The sequence below is a fragment of the Aptenodytes patagonicus genome, chromosome 11 (assembly GCF_965638725.1).
Source record: "Aptenodytes patagonicus chromosome 11, bAptPat1.pri.cur, whole genome shotgun sequence".
In the NCBI taxonomy this organism is placed as follows: Eukaryota; Metazoa; Chordata; class Aves; order Sphenisciformes; family Spheniscidae; genus Aptenodytes; species Aptenodytes patagonicus.
The window spans coordinates 8,693,899-8,719,952 of NC_134959.1; the positions used below are offsets into that span (position 1 = coordinate 8,693,899).

At 36.7% G+C, this 26,054-nt stretch overlaps 1 protein-coding gene across 1 annotated transcript in view; it reads right to left on the reverse strand.

Annotated features, from left to right (window-relative positions):
- Window positions 1-26,054, reverse strand: part of CDH8 (cadherin 8) — a 153,909-nt gene that overhangs the window by 84,630 nt on the left and 43,225 nt on the right. The window contains exon 4 of the mRNA XM_076349088.1: window positions 14,778-15,072. Coding sequence (XP_076205203.1) covers window positions 14,778-15,072 — 295 coding nt within the window. The remainder of the gene's footprint in view (window positions 1-14,777; window positions 15,073-26,054) is intronic.

Genomic DNA, 26,054 nt, shown 5'->3' on the forward strand with positions numbered 1-26,054 from the left:
GTAGCTATTAGAATTGTCTCTCATATTTAAGTTTTGTTGGCTCACCTTCTGTAACTCATACATCAGTTACAAGTTCTCTGTGTTGTTATTCCTACAGAAAGCAACCTCTTAGCCAAGCTGTACCTCTCCTCTCACAGAATTCAGGCTATAGCCCCACCATCCCAGCAGGACATTCCCTGCAGTTCGCAGCTGCTGTCCCATCTGTAATACCAAATATGAATGTAGAGGCCGGTGCTTTCTTCAACTGGATTCAAACTGAAATAGCAGGTGATGTACTAGGTTTCTGTAGGTGCTATCATAAAACTTTAGTTTTGTAACCTTCTAAGACAGAAGACGCTTTGCAGAACATCATACAATGGGACAGGGCTGGAATAAGGTAAGGCTCATCACAGAACAGTGAAAATTTTTATAAGAGTGTTTTATCTAGGCTGTTCCATTTTGTTTCCATGACATACTTTATACACAAAGGAAAATAAAGAAGCGAAACTGTTGATTTCTTTGAGATTGTGTTTGATTTGCCTAGCTGGCTCTCATTTCAAAGGACTTCAGAAATAATTACATTGCTTGTTTAGAAAGATTTGATATATAATGTCTATTCTTTTCTTATTTCACTTGAGAATTCCTGAAGACTTTTATAGATATTTATTTCAAGATTTCAACTTAAATGGGTATGCTGATTCTTTGATAAACACGTCCTTTATCCCAAGTGTTCATTAGACATTAAGGTTGAATACGCCTTAATAAAAACAGGCAATCAGTGTCTAACATTGCTTCCAATCCTGATGCTCAGCTCTCAAGACTTTTTTCTTGTGATATAAAATAATTTAATCACTTATTGAGGCCCAAAGTTTATCTGAAATTTATACATACATTAAAAATACGTACATAACAGTCAGTATTCACTTTCATTGTTTATATACACAAAAGAGGGGGGGGGGGAATGGCATACCCTTCTTTTTCTTTCCCTTACAGGTCACTTGAAGTGTGACTATAATCTCACCTAATAAAACTAATGGAGGGCATGGAAAAATAAAATACTCTCCCAGCTCCTAGAAATCAATTTCTTACACTGCCAGTCTCTGCCACTCAGCACTTCATTTCCGACCATCATACCCAGTTCTGAGGTCTCTCAAATTCAGTAATTTGCTCCCAACATCTTAATGATGAAAATTGTTTATGAAAGATGTAAGCAATCATGACACAGAAATTAAAGAAATTACTTCCACTATTGAAATGAGTTAGGCTTTTACATAGTTTAAATTTTATCATCTTTAATTTGAATTTTTTTGTTTTATGCCTTGAATCAAATCTTACGCAGGTGTGAAACATGCCGCATTAATATGTTCACACTGGCAATAAGAAGTATTAAAGGAGAAAACTCTGTCCCCTCTACAGCTGCAGAGGATGTTGCTACATCAGTGCTGCTCTGGTTCCGCTGCAAGATGCTAAGGGTCCAGAAACAGTAGCAACCTGTCCCACTCCCATAAGTGACAGAACCCTTTTCAACTAAGCATGAACAAAAGATCTGGAGAACTGAGAGATTCCTGAGGGTGAAAAGTAATGCAGAAAAAAGGAACTCACAGCCACCATGGCTGTTATTTAGGTAATCTCCCAAACACAGCAGAACTCTCCGTGCTTTGGTCTAGAGCTTTGGATTATCAATATTTAAGTAGGATTTTACTCCACCACAGACACCGCAGTTATAAACTACATGTAGATAAATATTTCTTTTACACGCATAATGTGCTTAAAGTTTTAAAGATAAAAATTTTGCATTAAAAAAACAGTAAGAATGCAGGGAAGAGCATTTATTAAGTAAATGCTCTTTGAAAAACAACATTCTGGGTTCTACCCAGCAAATAAACAGCTAAGGTTTCTGTTTGTGTTTCATTTTGACTGCATTTGGCTTGTCTTTGTTTCTTCGTCAATGCTGCAACAAACTTATTTAGCTAGAGACTATAAATTTGAAATGGTGCGATTTTCACAAGAAAGCCACTATTATAGTCCAAGTCACTGTTGTCCTAATTACAATGATATAGCAGCTTTATATAATCCAGCCCAACAACATAATCACTGTTTCTTTTTTCTTTATGTACCTAATATTGCCTTATGTAAAACAAAACCATTTTTTTGATTGATGAGGCAAATTTCAAGATGTTCAGTTAAAAAACTTTCTGCATTTTTTTCTGAGGTACACTTCTGCAATGCTAATGACCCTGTGATTAAATATGGACTGCAAAGAGATTCAACAGATTTTAATTAATGAACACTTCTAATGTGATTTAGCCATTAACCATTGCTGATTGTTTTACTCTGTTAGTGTCAGGTTTCATAGTTTCTCTTTGCAACAGGCTAGCAACCAGAGACGCAATTAACAATAGATGTATTTTTATATGGCTAGGTAAGAAAGCGTATGTTTGCTGGCAAGCTAAGATTAAAAGCCATCATAAAAATAAGATGTGTGTGCTCAGCTAGTGCTCTTCTGTTGTTTTGGCTGTGTTTTTATGTGCAAGTCAGGGTACAGATTCTGCACATTAGTCAGAAAGAAAAATGCATATGCTGCCACAGGGAGTGGGAAAGCAAATTTTTTGGTGTGGCAGTGAAATGTGCGTTCTGGAAAAAAAAAATCAAACTTGTATGTTCTAGAGGTAACGCATAGTTGGTGCCAGAAATTTACATGAATCCATATTCAATGAAGCAACCATTTTGTTGAAAGATTGTAATGGCTGGTAAAAATAAAAAATGTGACCATAATGCAACCTAGTGGGACCATGTTTTCACATTTTCCCAGGGACTTCTGGTTTTTTTTGCCTTTCTGATGCCTTTTTTGGTCTCACTCACTCTTTCTCTCCTAGTCTTCCCAAACTTGACAGGCTGAAATCTCCATTTCATTCAGAAGATCTGATTACTAATCTGACAGGGCATTCATATTTGCATGAAAAAGACCTTCCATTATTTACCAACTGTTTTGTTTTTCTAAGAGGATCACTGTGCTGCAAAATCTCTAGCTAGTTTTTGAGTTCGGCTGATAGTAGCTGTGCAGTCAGTAGTGGTCAAAGCAAAGCATTGTTTGTATTCAGCAGGTCAGATAGGCATTCTTTCCAAAATGAAGCCTTTTCTTCACTGTCCTTCTTTGCTATAATCTCACAGGTAGCATGACAGTTGTTGTCATGGTAACTATTTTTTATTGAATAAAACTGCAATAATCTCATAAAAACCTGTATAACTTCTTGACATGTAAATTATTACTGCCTCAAAGCTGAAGAAACTTATTCTTATTTGTTTTTCATTGTTGCTGATTTTTTTACATACAAAAACATAGTTTTAAGCCTTATCATCCTGTATTATTGTATGAGAGACCATTTCTAAACACAAAATCTATGAATTAGAGATTTCACTAGCCAAATAAAGAAAATGTATATGGAATAGAAATTTGTGTAATGCACTTCAGAACTTGTTAACATATGCAAAATACACTTATAAAATATTATCATTGGTATTTTAAATTGGACAGCTTGGTGTGTATGCAGATATACACACATATATATGTGGGCATGTTGTAGGGTTCTTCTGCGGATCGTACGTTATTTCACTCCTACCTTCTACATCAGTACTTGAATGTATTTTTATTATTATTAACAGTTACTTTATTGCCAGAGCTCTAAGAGCCCAATACGTGGATCAGGTCTTACAATACAAGAAAGCCCTCTCCCCAAAGACTCCAAGAGTACCAGGAAAGACAAATGCACACAGACAGCTGAAGAGAGACAAGGAGATGACAAGAGGATGTGAATCATCCTGGGAAGCAATGCTGTCAGCACACAGTGCTGCTGCTGCCTGACCTACCTGCTGTCAGGTTAGCACAACTACCGCACAGTGCCTACAGTATGTAGGCATCATGGAAGAGTTTTAAGGACTGCTTTGAGAACAGATGACAGAGGTCTTGTGTGGGTTTTTCGGCAGATCTTCCCACACTTAAAGGAAAGCATGTGAAAAACAGAAAGGTATTTGCTTTTTAAGTGTCCAGTGGATCCCTTTCAGCAATGAAAAATTAATGGAGGTGGAAGATGACATCCTGAGCAGTGGTAAGGGGTAGAGATATGGGCCAGAATGGTCCACTAAAGGAAAACCGGGCAACTTATGCTTGACATGCCAGAGAGGCAGGAAGGCAAGAATGTATTCTACTATATCTATATAGTAGAATCCTGTACACAGCCACTCCTAGATGGAGAAATGAGAAAGAAAATTTGTGTACTTTACAGATGTAATACTGATATGTGGGTGATGAGACCCATATAAATACATAGATAGATACAAGACTTCACTTGATCTTCTGCAAAGAGAAAAACAACAACAAACGCTTCCTTACAATGAGAAATTGTACAAGGAGGAATAGCTCCCCAAGGGAAATAACAGAATCCTCCTCACTGAAGAGTTCATTCTGTTGCACAGGATGCTAGATAATGTATTCTAAGGGAAAACCCTAGAAAGACAGGAAGATTAACTAATAGGGTAATTTGTCTTTCCCAGCTGTAATTTATTTGACTCTAAGTAGTGAAATACTGTGATGCTGTCATGATCTTGTTTATGATGATTAAAGTAAGGAAGAAGGAAAAGAGGGTTATTCATACAACCCAGTTTTAGGCTCAACTGGCTAAATTAGATACGTAGTTGCACTAGCTTTCTGCTCTATCCAAGGGAGGAAGACAGAATTGCCCTCTCATGGGATCCTTCTTTCTTGGTTGACCCCAGAGGAATCCAAATTAAATTAGCCAGCTAATGTGAATGCCTAAATTTCAATCATGTGACTACTCTCTTATGTGTATGTACTCAAAATAGGCCACACCAGTCTATAATACTAACCCTCCAGCAACTTCAAACATGTGAGCTGGCACACAAACATATAGGACAAGTACAAATCTTGCAAGACTTTTGGTTTTATTTACATTATTTTCCATATATATACACAGCTGCGTGCACTTATATACTCATATAGACATTGTATACGCTTTCTGAAGTAAACTGCAACTGATATCCTTCATATTTTTTTATATTAATCTAAAAGATTAGAGTAACATTAGATTGCTTGTTTGTTTTGCTAGTTTGCTTTATATAAGCAGTCGTATGTAATGTCACTGAAACGCAAAGAAAAAGAGATTTGAGAACCCAGTACTCTACAGACCCACAGGAAATGGCAGGTGCTGCCCCAAAGAATTGATAGTCTAAACCAAAAGTTTTAACACCTGAAAAATCTGCCTTAATAAAGGGTTCTGAAAGAATCAAACAGGAGCATCTCAGTAAACAGTAGGAAATAAGCACTACAATAAATTATGAAATACCATGCAGGAAAATGCAAGAAACTGTTTCCTGTTTCCACCAGGAAAATAATCTTTTCATACACTTCTGGGATACTAAGCCAGGTTTAGCTCCATAAGCAGAAGAGAAATCTGTTTGTTTCTTCCAAATGTTACATATTTCTTAATGCAATTTTTAGAGCAGATAGTTTAGAAAGCTAATGAAATCTTTAAAAAATGTTAATATTATGCAGTATGTGTATGAGCCAAAATCCCTGGACAACTGAATGTCCTACCACATGTAACACAACAATGTTTTTAGATTTCTCATGTGTCATTTTAAGGACTTTTTATCACGTGAGGAAAATGGGAGAAATATGTTGTATGCAAATGTGTAACTGCAGAAGTATGAAAGGTGCTTGCTATGCATAGGAGAAAAACGCCTTCTGTACAGCCCACAGACAATGGAGCAAGCTGGCAGCCTTCAGCATTTTACAGCTGTATAATGAGGACTGTAGGAAGCACGGCTGTGAAATCTAACAAGCTGCATATTTTACAATTTTTTGTGCATAAACTAATTGTTTTAGAACTCTGATGCTGCCTCTTTAACATGATCTTTTGGAAACAAAAATGTTTTATATCAGAACTATATATTTAGATCTAGTGACATAGATAACTCTGGCAATTATCCTTGCTGATGTTACCTACTGCTTGGATTTAGCTTGTGTGAGTCTAATAAGAAAGGACACCGCCTTTTCAGTTTTAAGGTTGGCAGTTCTTTCTTGCTACAACTTATAAAATGGTGCCATTAGAGAGCCTGCAGGTATTCCTTTATAAATTCCCCTGGGTGGCTGTTTGTTAGGATTAGAATACAGTCTGTAACATCACAGGCAACAGTAGAAGGGTAAAATATATTTTATGTTTGGCTTAAAGAATTATGTTTTCTTTTCATGTTATTTTTTTATTCTCCCTTTAGATATCACCCTCACTATGGAATATTAATTGATGGTTGAGAGACACGTGGGAAATAGCTATTCTTTTGTTCAGGACTTTTTAAAAGACTGCTTGTCTCTAATCAATTGACTATTTCATCAGCATTCATTCTGCGAGGTCCCCAGGCAAAGACAGTAAAATTGGATGATCACTGTACACTATATTTCCAAGCAGAAAAAAAAGTACCGTAAGGCTTGTTGATTTCGATGGAAGTTTCAGGTTATGCTCAGGTGTATTGTATAAAAATATAAATAAATAATAAAGTAGCCCTGGCTATATAAATAAATAATAAAGTAGCCCTGGCTGTTTACTGCAGAAATTCTTTCATTTATAAATTTCTGTTGTGAAAAGAGAAAACGGCTGGTATAATCTTGCAGCTTTGATGCTCTGCTTGCTTTGTTTGGTAGAGTGAAGCCTATAATGCCAGCAACTGTATTCCAGGTTTCAAAAGCAGACTCTGAAATATTGCCCCCTCAGGCCGCTGCGGAGCAAGCATATGGCAGCAGAGACCATCTGGGCCCCAGGGAAAGGGTACAGTTGAATCAGCTGCCCAGCGATACTCTACCGGCTGATTCATGAGAAAGCGGTATCGACATCAGCTCCGCAGGCAATTGCTTATCTGTATTCATGAAGAAACATTAAGTGCTGCAGATTCAGCAACTAAACAAAGACAGAGGTAGCAATTCAGGGCAGGGTGGGGAATGACCAGTGCCAGGAAAAAAACGGATTCTGAATTGGATCTGAATCTCATTTTCCCAAATGTCAAGTGTGCCCATCAAAGAGACGTCTAACACAGGCCATCTGAATTAGCAGAGTTTGAGGAGTATTGGTCCCCAGCGTTCTAAAGCTAAATCTTTTGTGTTAGCAGTGATATAAGTTATCCTAATAAAAGTTTCTGTGAAAATATCACCACACTGAATTTAATTGTCTGACCTAGAACTTTCTACCTCGTGGTTAGAACTTGTCTACGTTTCCCACAACTGAAAAAAGAGAGAACAAGTTCCAGTCCATTTCTGTGGCATTTCATAGAGCCCCAGTCTGGCAGAAATCTGTACTGGTCTACTTCCTCTCATCTGTCTGTTTTCCACTTAGGCATCATCCACTGGCCAGCAAATGGGCTCATGTCACAACCATAGCTGTTTGGAAAAATGAAATGGCATGCCTTCAAAGCCAACAAAACAAAAACCCTACCACTGTTTTAAACATTTTTTTCTTCCAAATTTGAAGTTTGGGAAAATTGTGAAAAATCCTTGCTAAGAGTAGATTTAAACTTGTAAGCAAAAGAGGATATATCAGAAACCTGAGTCAAAGACTTATTTTCATATAGTCACAGAACAGAAATACGATGATGCGTTTGATATGTACAAATGAAAGCAACCACAAAGAATTTCAGAAGCAGAATATCTGCAACAAGTACAAGATGTTTGTGACTATGAGACAAGAATCATCTGGAAAAACGACAGTAGGACAGATTCTTGTATATTACATAGGACTAGAGAAGCATGCACCTAAGACTGACAAAATTTTCTCTGCTCTGCCCTCATATGATCAACATACAGCTATGTCTGTCTGTCTCTCCTCATCCTGTGAAACAGGAACATCATAGGAAGATGTATTCCTCTATATGGAACTCTGTAAGGAACTGTGAGTTCAATTCTGATCCGAACGGCTTTTTCCTGAGGAGTTTATCTTCACTATGTGTCATTTACACGATGTTCCTTCGTGCAAAGGGAATGCATGCGTGCAAAAAATGGAAAATTTGTGACAAATTGCTGACAGTTAATAGAGAGGAAAAAGGCAGCTTTTGTCTAAGAAACCACTACACGTTAATAGCTCCATACTTTACACAAGTACTTTAGGGCTTATTTCTAAGAACCAGACAGTGTCTTCAGAACCTGAACATTCAAGTACTTGCTGCCATTGGTACAAAGTATTTTGAGCAATCCCACTGATTTTAACAATTTTGTATAAAGTCAATGAACTAGCTTAGTACTCTCAGGACAATATAGGTCAGGGCAACTAACAGGTCAGATTATAAGCCCCTAAAGAGCAATATCATAACTTCATCCATGGTCCTCAAGCTCATAATGGTAATTTAAGAACAATATAAAAAGATAATGCTATTTTCAGTCAGACCTCATGAGAAATGGAAAGTACAAAAATAATAGCACGTACTCAAAAATATGTTTTTTTCAAGGCTCAATAACAAGTCAAATTAAGGAGAAGACTTTCTTGGTTTTGAATATATCCTAGCCAATTACTTAGGGTTACTTATGACTTTGCTTTTGGAACCGTGTCTCAGTCACATAGAATGTACAGAAGATTTTAAACACATGCACACTCACTAAATAAATCTCTCACGTAAAATGCTCTTCAGTACCACAGCTAGTGAATTTCATTATGCACAAGATGAACAAGTAGAGGAACAAGACAACATGAAGATATACATTTTCTAACAGCTGTTACATTATTGCCATATTTTACAACATCTGCTGGGTTTTTTCCTTAGCTTTTGCACTCCCTTTGCGTTTACCCTTTGGGCTAATTTGTAGTTGACCCCAGTAATATAGTCCTTTTACTCTACAATTTTGTGACAAACTATCATTGATTTAACAGTCATGCTCAGTGCCTTAAAAATCAATGAATACATAGGAAAAAAAAAACAGTAAGACAGTGCAGTTGACCTTGATAACGTTTCAGGTTAGGATTTTATCGCAACATTCTAATTTATCGAGTTATTTTATCACTATTCATATCAGACATTGCATGTTGATTTCATATTCATCAGATTTTGTCCTTTGCAAACAGTTTGTAACTGGAAGAGAAGTAATATATTTGGGAAAATAGGAAAGAAAAGCTACACTGTGTTCAGTGCGCTTCTACTATACATGGCTATACAAAATAACTGTTCTGCTTTTGAAAAAAAAGTGATTGAATGATTTCTTATTTACAGTGATGTAATCAAGGGCAAACTTTGATCCAAAGGAAAACATTGCTAAGTAGATGTGCTTGTGCCAAAATTGGAAATTGATATTCTGACTCAACTGAAAGCCTAAACCTTTTCCAATAAAGACCTTTTCCCCCCAGTAAATAGTTTTCATGGAAGGATTTAAGGACAAAAATATTATTCTAAGCTTTTTCACATTGTTAATATTTTCAAGTGTTAGAGGCAAAAGCATTTCTAGAGCAATGTCAGACTGAATTCCACTGTATTTATTTTAAGATGGGGGGGTTTATGACTATCAGGGAAATTCTTAATATTTGGAGATTATTAAAGTTTGTCTGTTTATCCTAATTCAGGGAAACGAGAGAATTCTCTTCCCTGATGGCTTTTTTTTCTTTTTCCATCTGTGTCCCTTTATTTCACCAACACGTTTGTCACTCTACTTGTGTCATCTTCTGTCTTTCAACAGGACACTAGCTGTCTAAACACTCTTAGCTTCACTAAGAACAAAACCAAGAAATTTCACTCCTCATTCCTCTCCTGAAAAAAAGATCCTGAAACTGTAGTGCTGGGAGAAAATACCACTTTTGCTCCCATTATCACCTCTGCAGCATGCTTTCAGGGAATTCATGAATCTGTGCGTAGCTGAGAAGGCAACACAGAAACAGAACATAGTCGGGGGGGGGGGGGGGGGGGGGGCTGTGTATGCTTTTTTCCTTCTTTTTTCTGTTCTTTTCTTTAAATAAGCTACAGGACCAGTTCCAATTGCCCTTGTGGATCTTCTAAGATTGCTCATTCATTTACATAATACACTATCTTCATTGCAGGCATCTATACAGAGCTCACAGACAAATTGGGGGGGGGGGGGAAGTCATGGGGTTCTTCCTCCCAGAGCTTAGCTGAATCTCTTTTTAAAAGGTTTTAACTGGGTTTCATTCCCAGTGTGTCCCTTTACATATAAAAGTGATTAAACAAGATTTACAGACAAATTAAATTATGTCCTATTTGTGAAATGCAATACTGTTACAATGAAGTGATTCCACAGATTTCACTTTTTGATCTTTAATTCCTTAAGAAAATTAATATCAGAATTAAAAGATTAAAGTGCTCAGTTTTAGCAAAGAACATATTCTCCATATACACTGTTAGCTTTCACAAGCAAATTCATCATTTTGGAGTTGGGAAACAGGGCTTACTATGGTAGATTATATAGGAATTACTTAAAAAAAAGACAGGAACATGAGGATGAAATAAGGAAAAATTCAAAACTTTTTCTGGAATGTGCTCCTCTCTTTCCTCAAAGAGAGAAATAAATTATTTCAAAATAACTCTGAACACAGTGACGATATGCACCACTCAGTACGCGTGTGGGTGTGTGTTCTGTGAAGACAGCTGAAAAGTGAGCATCATTCCTACAGGAGATAACACAGTGTAATGCTAATCGTCTTTGCACCAAGTAGTGGGATGAAAGCCATGCAAATCCTTTCCTTTTGTTTTAGTAGGGAAGCAGGATTTTCCAGATATCACCGATACATAACATAAAAATTAAACGGGCTGGATTGTAGCCACATACGTGTGATAATCTTGTATATCGGCATACACACACATTCATACATATCACATACAGAAAGTTTGCACGTACATTGGAGTTTTCACATCCCCATAGCGTAACATTCATGTTCTAGATAGTCATGCAAAAATACCACTGACATTCATATAATACATCTCTTCTACCAAGAAACACAAGACCAGTATCTAATGTACCTATTAGAAAAACTGAATCGTGTTAGAACCTCAACATTACGTTACAGAACAGTGAAAGGTTAATGCGTTCATCTGCATTTTATGCATTGCTTTCCACAGAGGTCCAAAAATAAAATGCCTTGTACTGCATCCTCATTACATAAGTACTATATATATAGCATATGAGTTCCTCTTCTGTTTCAGAGCACTCAGAATTGGTATAAGCATTTTGAGGAAAGAGGTTTAGTAGAACTTTGTTTTACCCTGGATAACAACACTGCCTAGTAATGACTGTGTTGTAGAAATGTCAAGGCTGAAATTAGCAGTGGGTGGAGATCTCTTTAAGGGGAATTAACTAAGTGGATAATGGAAGTGAAATACTCTTAGTGTGGGGGAAAAAAAAAAAAAATCCTTGAACTCTGAAAGGAGACAGTTTTCCTATAAACATTATAGAGGAGTTAAAGTAATTTTAAGAGGACTGACAAAACTTAAAGGAAGTTAGAGTAATTTATAGAACATAATTTAGTACAGCTCTTGATGTTGCTACCTGGGGGTTAAAAGAGGAAGGCAGAAGGAAATAGTAACAGCAACATTATCGAAGGGGTAATATTCTCATCTTCAACTTTCCAGCCTTGAAAGTTGGTTCCATCAGAGATTAAGACACAGACTTGACTGCATATGCTACACAGATTTTACAGTCATTCACGACTCATGTAATGCAACGGCAAACATACTCTGAGGTTTGAAGTGGCAGCTGAGAATTAGATTTTGTTTTTCAATAAAAAAGCAGGAATGTATGTTTGTGCTTCTTTAGAGAAATAGCTTGAACATGCACCGCTAGGAATGTCACATAAAAAACATGCAAGGTTCAGGGATCATAAGGGATAAATGTGCAAAACTTGCATAGTTTCAGTAATAAAGGTAATAAATGGTAGACCTCTGAGATAATCTGTAACAAATTTCTACCTATATTTGTGGTGTTAGAATAAACTTGTTTTAGACCAAACTCTTCCATGCAGCCTAAGAATATGTAAAAATGTGGAACTACATGATTTCAGAGGCAGTTCAGTGAAGAACTGTTTCTCTTTCCCCCACCATGCTAGTGGAAACAGGTGAAATAATGTCCTCCAAAAGCCAGACCCTTTCACCATTCTGTAAACTGACATCTATGTCCAGGCATTGGTCATTTCTTCTACAGTCTTCTACTATAAAGTTTCCCCAGATAAAGTTTTATCTTTTAATTCACCTCTCATGACCTTCCTTTACATTTTCCCCTCCTCTTTCACCTTAACACTTTTCTTAACTGTTTCACTTTCCCTCTCTTTCATTAATGTTTTACCTTTTATTCTCTTGCTCTCATTGCATTTTTACCATCTTTTAAACCTCATGTTAACCAATTCACTAGATTTTTATTTGCCTGATCTTCTGACTAGTTTCCTGTCAACACTTTTGTTTTTTTTTTCATCTTCTTTACAGTGAATACACCTTGGATAGGAGTCATGTCTTTACTAAGGATTATAAATATTGCTCATATGCACAGATATAAATTATTTTTATAGTAGCCTTTGTGATCAGAAACCATCTTTTCTTGCCTGCACATATCTTCATTTTCTTTTTTTGTAGAATACCAAACAAGTTCCATTCACGTAAGGATTAACTGCCTTCAATTTTGCTTCCTCCTTCTCTTACTCTCTCCTTTTTTTTATATCTTCTTTTTTTTTTAATTTTTTTTATTTAATTAAGCCATTTTCTTGCCTAGAGCTTGGCAAAAATATCTTCTGAAAGCAGGTCCATATCATGTTTTTGCTGCTGTACAATTAAAAGTAACTTAACAAATTAAACCTATGTTTTGGTAAAAGAACTGACATGCAGGCTTGAAAATTCATATATCAGTTTCGGCACAAGTGATTCAATGCAACCAAGATATGCAAATCTGCTGGAGAAGTGTTGATAAAAAAAATGAAGCCTCAGGTATCATCATCTAGTCAGCTGTTGTGGTTTAACCCCAGCTGGGAACTAAGCCCCACACAGCAGCTCGCTCACTCCCCCCCAGTGGGACGGGGGAGAGAATCAGAAGAGTGAAAGTGAGAAAACTCGTGGGTTGAGATCAAGACAGTTTAATAGGGAAAGCAAAAGCCGCGCACGCAAGCAAAGCAAACCAAGGCATCCATTCACTCCTTCCCATCGGCAGGCAGGTGTTCAGCCATCTCCAGGAAAGCAGGGCTCCATCACGCGTAACGGTGACTTGGGAAGACAAACACCATCATTCCAAACGTCCCCCCCTTCCTTCTTCTTCCCCCAGCTTTATATGCTGAGCATGACGTCATATGGTGTGGGATATCCCTTGGGTCAGTTGGGGTCAGCTGTCCCAGCCGTGTCCCCTCCCAGCTCCTTGTGCCCCCCCAGCCTGCTCGCTGGTGGGGTGGGGTGAGAGGCAGAGAAGGCCTTGACTGTGTGTAAGCACTGCTCAGCAGTAACTGAAACATCCCTGTGTTATCAACACTGTTTCCAGCCCAAATCCAAAACACAGCCCCATACCAGCTACTGTAGGAAAATTAACTCTATCCCAGCCAAAACCAGCACATCAGCGCACCATGCTTACATTTGTTACTGACCTGGTACAACTCGTACTGAATGTGAGAGAGAGGATGGTTCTGGCTCCTCATATTCCTCCTTTTTTTAACTAAGACAGAATGGTGGTTTTGAAACTTTTTGATAGGGTGCTGCTTTATTTTACAAAGTGCCTTGGCACTCCTTCAATTATCCTGCTTTGACGGATGTAAACAAATTGCTGAATAGCACATTATCCTCAGCCTAATAGTAGAAAACATTAGAATTTACTCTGCATTTCATGGCCAGAGTTTGATGTCTTTGCTTATACTGAATTCTTATATTACCCTGAAATTGACCCTCTTGATTTGATGGGTTTACTTCCCTTTTGCTTTAGTGACAGCTAAAGATCACTTGCACTCGGTATGTATGTATCAGTAGGGGCTGAGGACTTGAGTATGTAAATACTTCCCTAAGTACATACTTATACATTTGCAAGTACAAAACAAGGGACAAATGATGCAAAAAAAAAAAATCTAATATATTAATCCATGAGGAAATAGATTCACACTAATCCAACAAAATGAATAAATATAAGTAAAACATATTAAGAAGATTGTTTCCCATTCCTTTCTTTTTCTCCCCTTTCACACAGTTAATTTGCCTTTTCACCATCTTTTTCCACAGTTTTCTCTGTTTTCCCCTTCCATCTTCTGCGCAAATCCTATGGCTAATTGGTTAAGTCCACTCTAGAGTCTAACCGTCAATTCCCAGACACAGCACCTTTCATTTCAATGTTTTTGGCTGATTACAGTTGCACTTAGAGGAAAACAAGTAAGTATGTATCAACATACTGCAAATGCTACATCTGTGTATGAAAACACAAAAACAGATAATTAAACATCAACAAAATATCAATAAGATTAGAGTGTCATGTTGGAAGAAATCTTGACAAATCCTTCTCAATAACAATACTCTAACTACAGTGTCATAAGGGGAATATAAATTTAGCCCATTAAAGTGTTGTTGGACAAAGAAAGACACATTAATACATCTGTTAGTCATTTTCTTACCACTAAGGGACTCTACTATTGTGCTGCAGATGAAAGCTTTGGCCAAGAAGAGATTTGAAAGTATGCAAATTAATGCTAACAACATAATAAATATCTTATTATTCATCAACAACTCAATGGCATACTGGCATAGTTTAAATTGTGAGTAATCAATGTTCATCGATGTTTAGACATACATACCTACAACAGACATTTCTGGAACCGTGGCATGATATGGACCATCAACAAACTCTGGGGCATTGTCATTGATGTCTTGAACCTTAATAATGAATTCTGAAGGAGGCTCCAGAGGTTTGTTTGTGTCCCTGTCGACTGCTTGAGCTGTTAGAGTATATTCAGCTTTTTCCTCACGGTCAAGCCTTTTCATCGCATGAATGTCTCCAGTCTTGTCATTGATAACAAAGATTGTTCCAGCTCCATCTCCTGACAGAATATACTTGATTTTGCTGCTGCCAGGATCCAGGTCTGTGTGTAACTAAAAGGAAAAAAAGGGATTTTAGAGACAGAAATTAGACCCAGAATTTTTTTTGCATTGGTCTAACCATACATTTTGTCAAGCTATTCTTTTGTACTTTAATCTTAGCACCAGTGATCCATATCTCAGCTTGAATACACAAGGAGAGTAGGGATTTGTATGCATACTAATCAAAAGTGAATGTAACCATAGGTATAATTAGACTTTCTATTTAAAAAGCAGCTGTTATATATATTTTAAATCCCTGTTCTTAAATGTAAATGTCTTCAGAACTAGAATCAACCAAAATGAACAAGCACAAAATGTTCTTAGCCTATTAGATCAAAGGGTGAATGAAGGATTAACAATAATATATATTTTAATCTAGTTTCTTATTTTTAGTTATTACTTTCAGCTTATTTTCAGGTGATTGAAAATAGCTGAACAGTGGCATCTATGTAAATGTTATAATGGACAGCAGTCACAGAAACGTAGAAACGTGTCATAATTCAGCTGTTAGCAAAACTTAAATGGTTCTAAGATCTTTATTCCAAAAGTATTTCCCCTGAAAGAAAGCTTTGTTAAAGCAAGTTTCCAGAAACATAAAAAGAACCCTCACACACATCTTCCCATTCTCCTCAATGCCCCATTAGAAAAAATAATATTTAGATTGTACTTGGTTTTTCAAAAAATAAGATAGGATTATAATAATATGAAACAGTACAGGAAAAATAGGTTTTCTTCTTTACTTTGAATTTCTTTGTTAATTAAAAGCCTGAATTGAAGAACACTGGAGATAAACAAAGGACTTCCATTGAATTTTTTGTAGGCTCAGAGCCAAATACTAAATATCAGATTACCTCCAATAATTTTTAATTTGCGAGGGCAAGTGCACCAAATGGTGAACCATATGTATTAGCATCAACACATTCAAAAATACAGGATAATAACAAATATACAGTAATAGTGCTTTAAATTCTATTCACTCTTAAATCTAACACACTCAATATTAACAATAAGAAGTTAATAACATGTTATTAAAAATGTAACTTGCATTTATTATTATATATCTCTGCCTCACAAAAAATAGTCTGAAGGAAATACATACAACCTGTTTAGAATAGCTGCAACATGACTTACAACAACTACTACTAGACTTGTTCCTGTTTGCTCATTTTTGTGCAGACAGCTCAACAGAAATTGTTGCTGGTTATGCATTTTACTCTTCTATTGATAGCAGTGGTTGCTAGGGCCTGGCAGCATTGTCATTTGATATAAGAACCTGTATTAGGACATTAAAAGAGGTGTGGAAAAAAAGCCTTGTAACACTGGCTACAGCCAAGCCACAAGCAGATTTTTATGTCATACCACAAGTAGGCTCTGCAGGTTCTTCAGTAAATAATTGGTCACATACGGTTATATCTCCAAATTAGCTGTTCAGGAATAAGAGCTTAGAAAACTCGTTAACAGCACCTTACAAAAAAGGAATCTCTAATTGTTGCAATGAGCACAGTGGACAATGGCAGTCAGGTCTGATTTTCCAGTTGATCTGGTTTATTATACATACAAAATCCTGGGCTACCGGTGTATTCTCTGCTCTGCAATAATAGCAGAACGCCCACTGAACACAAGAGGTGTAACTTCATCCTCTATGTTTTGCTGGGCAACACATTATCGTACCAGCTATTACCACACCATTGTTTTAACAACTTTTTAAGAGCCCTTTAACTGTCTGTGGATATGAATGACTCAATCCAGTTCACTCTTCCTACCCAACCCACATGAACATACACATAGACGTCAAGTGACAGCTGAGTCCTCTTTCCAAAAACTCAATCTGTTTTTCTTTTTGTAGTTGCCATCAGCTTTTACTTGAGAACAATCAGCATAACTTAAATTAACATAACGTAAGTTAACAGCACTCTCCTTTTGGTCGGTACTGCTCAGTAGGACATGTTAATACAACTTTTTTTTTTTGTCTTAAAGGTTATTGTCCTTATGACCAGGACTATACTCAATCTAGGTGTCAGCAACGTAAAAAATTATTTTCAGGGTCCCAGAGTCTGTCAAGATCAATCCAGAAGCTGTTTGTGTTTTAAACAGATTGTTTATGCTTTAAGCATCTGTTTGATCCCTGAATAAAATCTATACGTTATTAACATTGCATATGAAGGTTCTGGCAGAGTATTCATAGCTGAATTACAGTGACGTCGTATCACAACATTGTCTGGACATACCCAACTCAGCAAAGCAATTTGGAGCATCTCAATTCACCCAACTACACAGAGCCTTACAGTGAAAAACTATAATCTGAATTTCTAAGACGACACTGGCTGGATAAACTAGATATCCCACACAGATATTTGAGAATGCTCAAAGATTCTCCAATTTGCTATTTGCTAATAAGTAGGAGAGGCTGTCAGTATAATCTCCAGTGTAAGTTTTACCCATATTATCCAACAGAAGTTATACTTCATAAATCATTGCTGGTATAAATTAGTGTAGAGCTATAAAACCTTTGCAGTGCTAGTAAGATACCAAGAGTTAAAATGAAAAAAAAAGTCTATGATCACTATTAATTTTTTCTTCTAATAAGTTAAAGTCCTTTGTATCAAAAAAAAAGTAGTAGATATTGCTATTTGAAACACTATAAAATGAAGGGCTAAACTTTAAACAAAAAGTGGAAGAGCTAGAAGCATTTTATAATCTTAAAGTTGAAACTGAGTCTGATTAGCAGAAAATCAGTTTTTTACCCAAAGACTAATACTGGCAAAAAGTAAGTAAATCTTTTTTTTAGTTCTTTAACAAAAAATATGCCATTTACTGAAATCATATGTACTTTTTATGGTGAGCATCCAGGCTGACAGATTCAAATGTCTTTTCTAGGTTTTGAACTTCTTATACTCTAATATCAAAACATTATAATAAATGGCCTATGGAAGAGCCATTTTTCCAAAATCATGTCATTGTTTGGATTTGTAGTAGGATTGGGCACTTCAAGTCCTCTCCAGGCGTGGTGTTGATGCACAACTTGATACAGACTAGCCCATAATGAGATGCATCATCAAAGGGAGGATTTCTAACCCCAATTTCCTCGTATTAGTAAAAGATCATAAATATATCAATAATTCACAGGAGGGGGGAAATCTACATATTATGAAAATGCTCCTGGACATTTTTAATTAAGAAAAGAGAAGAAGGCATTATGTAGTCATCATCTACTTACAAAGTTAATTCACAGAACTGAAGTGAAATTCTAAGCCAGAAAGCATAGTATTTTTTTCAAGTAATATTTCCTCTCTTCTACCAGATGTGAATGATAATTTACAGCAGTCGTCAAGCTTCAGCAAGCTGTGTTCATGTGAAGGTTAAAGATCATTAAACACATAATTATATAGGGTCTAGGTGAATGATAGAGAGGCATAATGAATATGATAAATGAACTTAGGTTTCTGCTGAAAAAGCCTCACAAATGTTGTAAATGTGAAACTGCTTTCCACACCTGTAGCTTTATTTGTTGCGCCTGTGCTTGAAAGCTGACCTCTTATTTTTCAGAGCAATATCGAAAAATGTAACAAGAATTTATATTTAAAAAAGGAGACACCTATAGCTAGCCCCTATGTCCCGCTACTAGACAGCATCCCAAAAACAAACAGAAAAGCATGTTTACTGGAAAACTTAATCATGTTCAGAGTGAGTCAAACTCACTTCCTTTATGTGAGATTCAGTTAATTAGACTTCAAAGGAAGTGAAATCTTCTTCCTCCATCACTGCCCTGCCAGTGGAACTATAAATTCAAACATCTCTCTCCCTTAAAGTAGCAGATGCAAACCCATCACCCAATTCGTGCCTGGATTTATGGCAACAGGAGAGGTTTTGGATCCTCTCTTAGTTTTAATGGTGATGCAGATGCCGTGTATTAATACCCTATACTAATGGCTCCCACGTAGCCTCGGCACAGGTCTGTTCCTAAAAAAATGAACTTCATTCAAAATGAACCCTCTGAACACCGCAGTTTCTAGTCATTATTAATTCTTTTGCTATTCTATGTTATAATACAGATGATAATCAATGAAGCCAGTATTAATGGCAACAGCACACAGTGTACTTCCACAAAACTAACATTATTTTCACTAATAATGAATGCATATCTAAAAGTGTTGCCAACACACTATTCAAATCTATAACATATATTTAGTCTCCGACGTACATACATTACAAACGTGCATATTTACAATTAATGCAAGAGAAATTGCAGAGATGAAACTTATTCAAAGAGCCTCTATATTCTGTAGATTTAAAAGTACTACTCTGCAGTAAAAAAACAAATACATGAGCATGTTACTGATATTAAATTCTCCTATTCCATAGATATTTGTTCATCATATTTTTAACCGCATTTTCTTAACAAATACTTGGTTCAAAACTGTATGGAGCCAAGAGCTCAAGGTATGGACGAAGGCTGCAGGAGCTCCAAGCTAGGTTTGTGAAGTTCTTTTGCAATTCTGAGTACACAGAGACATTTATGAGTCTCTTCTGCAGATGGAAACTGTCTCACCTGTTCTCAGTCAGCTACCTGGCAAATCAACAGTAGTCAAAACAGCAGCTTGCTCAACACAATAAATTACATGTTCGAGCCATGTGTTCACCATCAGGAAAGTACATAATGCACCTGGGTCTGGTCCATACCCAGAATGAGCAGAAAGCTGTTGACTGGCCTTTGTAGTAGGATTGGGCACTTCAAGTCTTCTCCAGGCATGGTGTTGATGTACAACTTGATACAGACTAGCCCATAATGAGATGCATCATCAAAGGGAGGATTTCTAACCCCAATTTCCTCGTATTAGTAAAAGATCATAAATATATCAATAATTCACAGGAGGGGGGAAATCTACATATTATGAAAATGCTCCTGGACATTTTTAATTAAGAAAAGAGAAGAAGGTATTATGTAGTCAGGTTTTTATTTGAGTTTGTTAGAAAGTAATTAATTCATTCTCATGTAATTACAAGGGAATTACCCCTTACTTGTTTCAAGGGAAAGGCATAATCTGCCCTTAAAACTTCATTTTAAAATTTGCATCATTCTTCTCCTTCCTAACTCTGAAATCTTTAAGGGATTAACTAGTGTGTCGTTGATTTTCACCTGACGTTACACAGATTCACACACAACACACCAACACTATCCTAATGCTTCAGGTTCTATTTTTTACCTATGCCTTGCAATAAAATTCCTCATTTATGAGGCAGACCTCATCTAATGAGCTTAGAGACAGGATTTTCAGCTTTTATGACTCTTTTCCAAAACTGCTGGGTTCTAAGAAGCTCTAGCTCATTCTGCAAAAGTATGGAAGGATTTTAGTGACTTTTACAATCATTTATATATATCAGTGCTTTCAAAAACTGTAATGCACCTTACTCACAATGTGTTTCTTTCTGTATGTGACTTTGCAGGTTTGTTTGTTTGTTTTTCTAGAAATATGAACATCATTAGGTGTTACAGAAAGTTTTTGTGTGTATTGTTGACATGGTCTGACACATAATGGACAATGAGCATGTTTATTGATGACCCACAGTTTAAAAAAAAAATCATTCATAATTAAACTATTACAGATAGATTCAATTCATTTGCACACAATGCAGAATTAATAAAGTGAATGTAATTTCAGTTTAATAGAATCTTTCATTTTGTCCATGGATAGGTTGATCCCATCTTTAGTAATGGGAATTATAGCTGCACAATGGGGAAGAGGAAAACCAAATATTGTGCATTATCATTCAGGGTAATGACAAATTGGGGCACAGACTTGATGTACCTGATAATGTCAGTACTTGGAACACTTTCAGAAAGGAAACAGACACGTCCGTGGATGACAAAGGTTTCATTTAAGATACAAGAATCATGTAACTTGAAGCCTCTGGAGTAACTGTCAAAAGACATTACTGCTCACACTTCTCAGCTGCAGTTTCATAACCGTATTCGAAGAGAATTAAAGCAATAATATCCCTAACACTTTCATTTAAGAGTGTAATCTCTGCTTTTGTCTGCCTCAGTTTCCTACCATGTCATTTGGGTATCTTTGATTCCAGATGGCTTCTTTTATGTTTCTGTTTATTCTTTGCTACTGCTTTTTTATTCTATTTGATTTGCTAATTTTGTCTCTGTTTATATTCATACTGCAACTGTGCACAAACTGCTTTTCATTGCTTACCTTTTGGTATCATCTTATAATACACTAGAGTGAACTGTTGTTTAAGAACTGGAGACAAGATTGGGATCTAACAGTCTGTTTGTTCTAATTCACTGATTATGACCAACTAGTGCAAGAAAAGAGCTCAGGAATGTGACTAAATCTTGATCTAAGGCCTTCCTGGTTAGAGCACCATTGGTCTTTTCTGTACGTGTCAGGTATTGCCTTCTTCACTGGCTGAATTAATAATTTTTTATATATATTTTCACTCAATGCCTTGGGAGAACAAAGATAGCTATACTTGTTTTTACAGATGGGAGGAACAGAGAAAGAGATAAACCCACTTTCGGTCTCACAAAGATCCATATTAGGAAAAAACATCCAGACCATAGGACCACCCAAGCCAGCTCTACACATGTATCTCCAGTTAATTACAGTATTAATTTTTAATTAGGATTGTTATGTATTGCTGTTATTGTTTCACAGAAGTTGTTCCCCCTGCAAGGAGAACTCCCTAAGAGGGAGGAAACCATGTTCCCAGGTGCAAAGTCTTCCCCAAATCCACAATCACATGTTCATCTTCAGTGGTTGTGATGGCAACAAAGATGAGGTAATTTGTTTCTACTCTTTGTTATCTTCATTCTGAAGCATGGTCTCAGGTTGATTTTTCTGTATATATTTCTTATATACCTTGCTTCTTCTGAATCCTTATGTTAAGCCAGATGATAGCTAAAGCTTTCTGTTTTCCTAGTTCTGGCCTTGGCCCTTTCCATTTGGGAATACCATCTGTCTTCCCTTCTGTCCTGAGAACACCGCCACCACATATGACCTGTGTCCCACCGCAGCCTGGACCACCGCCTTTAGTCACTGCTTTCTGCAGCTACTTAACGCCCAAGGGTCCTGTCTCAAGTGGCCTCAGATGGCTGGCACCTTTTTGTAGTTGGCTTTCTGCCTAGCTTGGAGTTCATGTAACTATTTCTGAACCCAGACTGCTGCTCTTTTCTCGTGCTTTAGCAGACACCGCTCCTGAAAAAAGGTCTTGATTTTTTAACCCAACTGTTTCTGATACTTGGAAACATGCAATGAAATTGTGTCACATAGCCAAAGAGGAATCCTTTCCCATCTCATTTACTTCTCTATTATTTCATCTATAGCGTACTGTGGGTCACCACAGGAGATCTGAAAGCTGGGTATAGAGCGCCTCAATAATTGCGTGCAGTTTTAGTCTTGCAAAACATATCCCCTCTTCTGTGTCTTTACAGGGGAAAAAAAAAAGTATCTGTCTGCCATTTCCTACTGTTTGGGGTCAAGCACTTATATTAACAATATTAACAATTCCAGCCCTTCAGGCATTATAATTAACAGTGCCTCCTGCACTTGTCACTCTTTTCCCAACTCGGTGAAACAGCAGTAAAGCCATTTACTCCCTCCTCCATCTTGTCAGTCTTGGACACAAACTACGTTGTAGTTTCTACTCTCTGTAAGATAGCGTGAAGTCTCCAAACATGACTTCAGAAGACTGTTCCCTTTTGGTTGTCAATTTCTACTGCCAGCAGAGTCCATCTCGCCGCTCCTTCCTCAATATAGACAAAAGACAGGGAAGGCTGTAAAAAACCATCAGCCATGGGAATTTCCCATTCAATGTGCTAGTCAGAAGTTCGGCAGTTCCTATATACCAAATCCTTCTCTTCTGTTCCTTTAATCATCCTCATCTTATTCACACTGTTCTGAGCTTTTCTTCCGTGTTGTCTGAGCTGTATTTTTCTCTCGTCTTTAAAAGCTCATTATAACTTGCTAGGCTTCGTTCTCAAACACAGAGTACATCGCACTTGAGTGCTAAGACCTCTTTGTGTTTTTCAAACTGTTTTCTCAAGTGAATGTCAGAGCAATATCTTATAATACATACTCTTAGGATTGCAGAATAGGAATAAAAAAGTTAATCACTACATACCCACAGCAGTAATTTGAAGGCTGCTTACAAAATTTGTCAAACGAGACAAGCTATAGCCTAGATCAGCAAACGCAGAAAAAAGTACAATAGGCCAGTATGGTCGAAGGTGACAGGATATTTCTATTTATTTAAGCATGTTTAAGTTGTCATGATTTTACAATCCTTGAAGGCTCTGCTTTCAGCTGCTTTCACCACCCTGGCTTCTGATCATGCTTTGCTCACAATGATTAGGAGGATCCCAGTGATAATATATTTAACTTGTCTTTCTTCTTAATAAAAGAATTTCAAATCCATGCAGAATGCATTCTGTTATTTAATGCATTCTGTTATTTAATAATATTTAATAAAACAAACCTGAAAGCATTAAAATACCTTTTTTTAAGGTAATTTTTCAAACTTAAGATGACTGCTTAGCATACTTCAGTGTCTGAACATAAGGAAGTAAGTACTGTCTAAAACCACATAATGTGTAAAGCTGGCAGTGCAAATAGAAAGCTCTTTTCCAGCAACTGGCTGTCAAACGCATCTACAGTGAAGAAATATAAACATCAGCTATGCAGCCAGCTTTGAGCTAAAATTGAAAACTGTTGAGAAGGTAACTGAGTGAAATAAAGAGAACTGAAAAATTAAATTCTGAGTACTTACATATTGATTATCTTATAAACTGTCTGCTTACATGTGATAATATAACTTATTTTTAGTGTACTTACACTAACCTGTGAACTGTGCACATGGGTACAGTAAAAATTTTTTCTTACTAAAAATATTTTTCAAGTTACTTGGAATTGAAAATAAACACAGCTAGGAAATGCTGCAAAGCAAATTCCTTGTGAGATGTCAAACAAAACACTAGTTCTTCAGAGTTACTACGTTTGCAGTTACATAGTAACATCAGTGTCATACATCAGAATAAACAGACATAACATGAGGATAATTTGATTATTTTTTCCCATTTTCTTGCAGTTAGGTGTTTGTTAGGGATAACTCATGCAGAATTGTAAGTTATTCAGAAGAACCTGGTTGAAACTAGTTATTATGATTTCATGCAGTTTCACAAGAAATTATTTGCCACATCACTTGTGTGGTTTTCAAAGCTTCCTAATGTAATTTCCCATGTATTTCCACTAAGTCATGCATTCCTGTGAATTTCTTACAAACTGACTTGCAAAGGTTATGTCTCTCATAACGCGATCAATTTGCAATACCATTAAATTTGAAATATTTTTTAAACCACTAGAGATTGATCATAGCTTCTGCCTTTGTTAATGCTTTTCTGGAAGAATTGACAGAGGGGAGGAGAACACAAACCATTATACATAGGCAATATTAAATATGCAGAAATAAACAACCGTGCCCACTCCAGCAGGGTTTGATATTTAGTAATGTATTACCTCTGATTCTCTAGCAACTTGTGTTGAGTCCTGCAGTCCCCCTTCTCAGTACATATGGAGACTAAAGTCTCAGTGACAATTATTACTTTTTTTAGCACATCAGATAACCTGACCTGTTTCCAAGGATGAAAAAATAGCAGTGCTATGATTATAAGTGTGGGCACTGTTTGGAGTATTTATGTCATTTGCTGTAAACACCTAACCTACCTGTGATTCAAAACATTGAAAATTTGGGGTCAATGTCCCATCAAAAAAGAAACTCTGGCTCAGCATGAATACAGACAAATTGTATGCAAATCAGTATCACAAAAGCTGTAAGTGCGTAACATATGTCAATCTCAAAACAGCCAGAATCCATACAGACTTAGCAATGATTTAGTCTAGACCTTTATCCAAATCATCTGAGCTCGTGGTGAAGACTACTGTGGGAGGCTGCAGGAGACATCTGTACTAATTTAATGATGGTTGAATCACTGTCGGTTTTCTCTACCCACACAAGCTTGGTAGCGCTCATATCACACTGTGAGCGCAGAACAGCCAAAACCCCATATGGTCCTCTCCCCATTCAGCTGTTCTTTGCATTTCTCTACTGGGACATTCCTCTTAGAAAGGACAGGTGACCAGCTATCCTGCACTAATAGCTTTTGGGGTTGTTAGTAGCAGAGAAGATGCACAATACACACTAGACTGAACTTAAGAGGCGAAGAAACATACCATGATTTCCCAGGACCTCTTTTCAAATGATACGTGTATTCCCCCACCTTCAAAGAACTGATTATTAGGTTTCCCACTAGAGAACGTAATGGCCATAAAAGGAACAGCAAAGGAGGGAAACAGCTGCATAAGGGAGATCCCTGAAGATCTCCAAGGACTCTACTGAGGTTTCTCTAATAAAATGAGTTCAGGTACCTATTGGAAGGGCTCAGAAAAAAAAAAGAAGAAAAAACAACTTTTAAAAAGATGAGAAAAAGGTACAGTATTGAGAAATGAAGTTTTTAAATTATCCAAATGATACCCTAGATACAAGAATGACAAAAAATCCAAATATCTTATGTATATACCTGGTATTTATCTGAAAGAGCTCTACTGAGAAAACCAATGACAGCTGGTTAGCTGGGCAGCTGACAACTGCAGAGTCAGTACTCATCTAGAAATAATGATTATTAATTATTTGTATTACAATAACACAGAGGTCCTTGTTGACACAAGGGCTCTGTTATACTGTGTGCTGCAACCTTCACTGAGCTTACTTCACTGTCCTCTGCTTATGGTGAAATATCAAATGGCTTTTTTTCCCCTTCCCTTTTTCTGAAAAAGAGACAAGGAAGAATGAACCCAGAATATATAATTTTAGAAATGAGTTTCTAAAACATTGGCTAATTTCTACAGTTAAGACCTATGGATTCAGCATGGCTCAAACTCATGGAAAAAATGGGGCTGAATTCCTGCATAAATTTCTAGTCCTAAGAT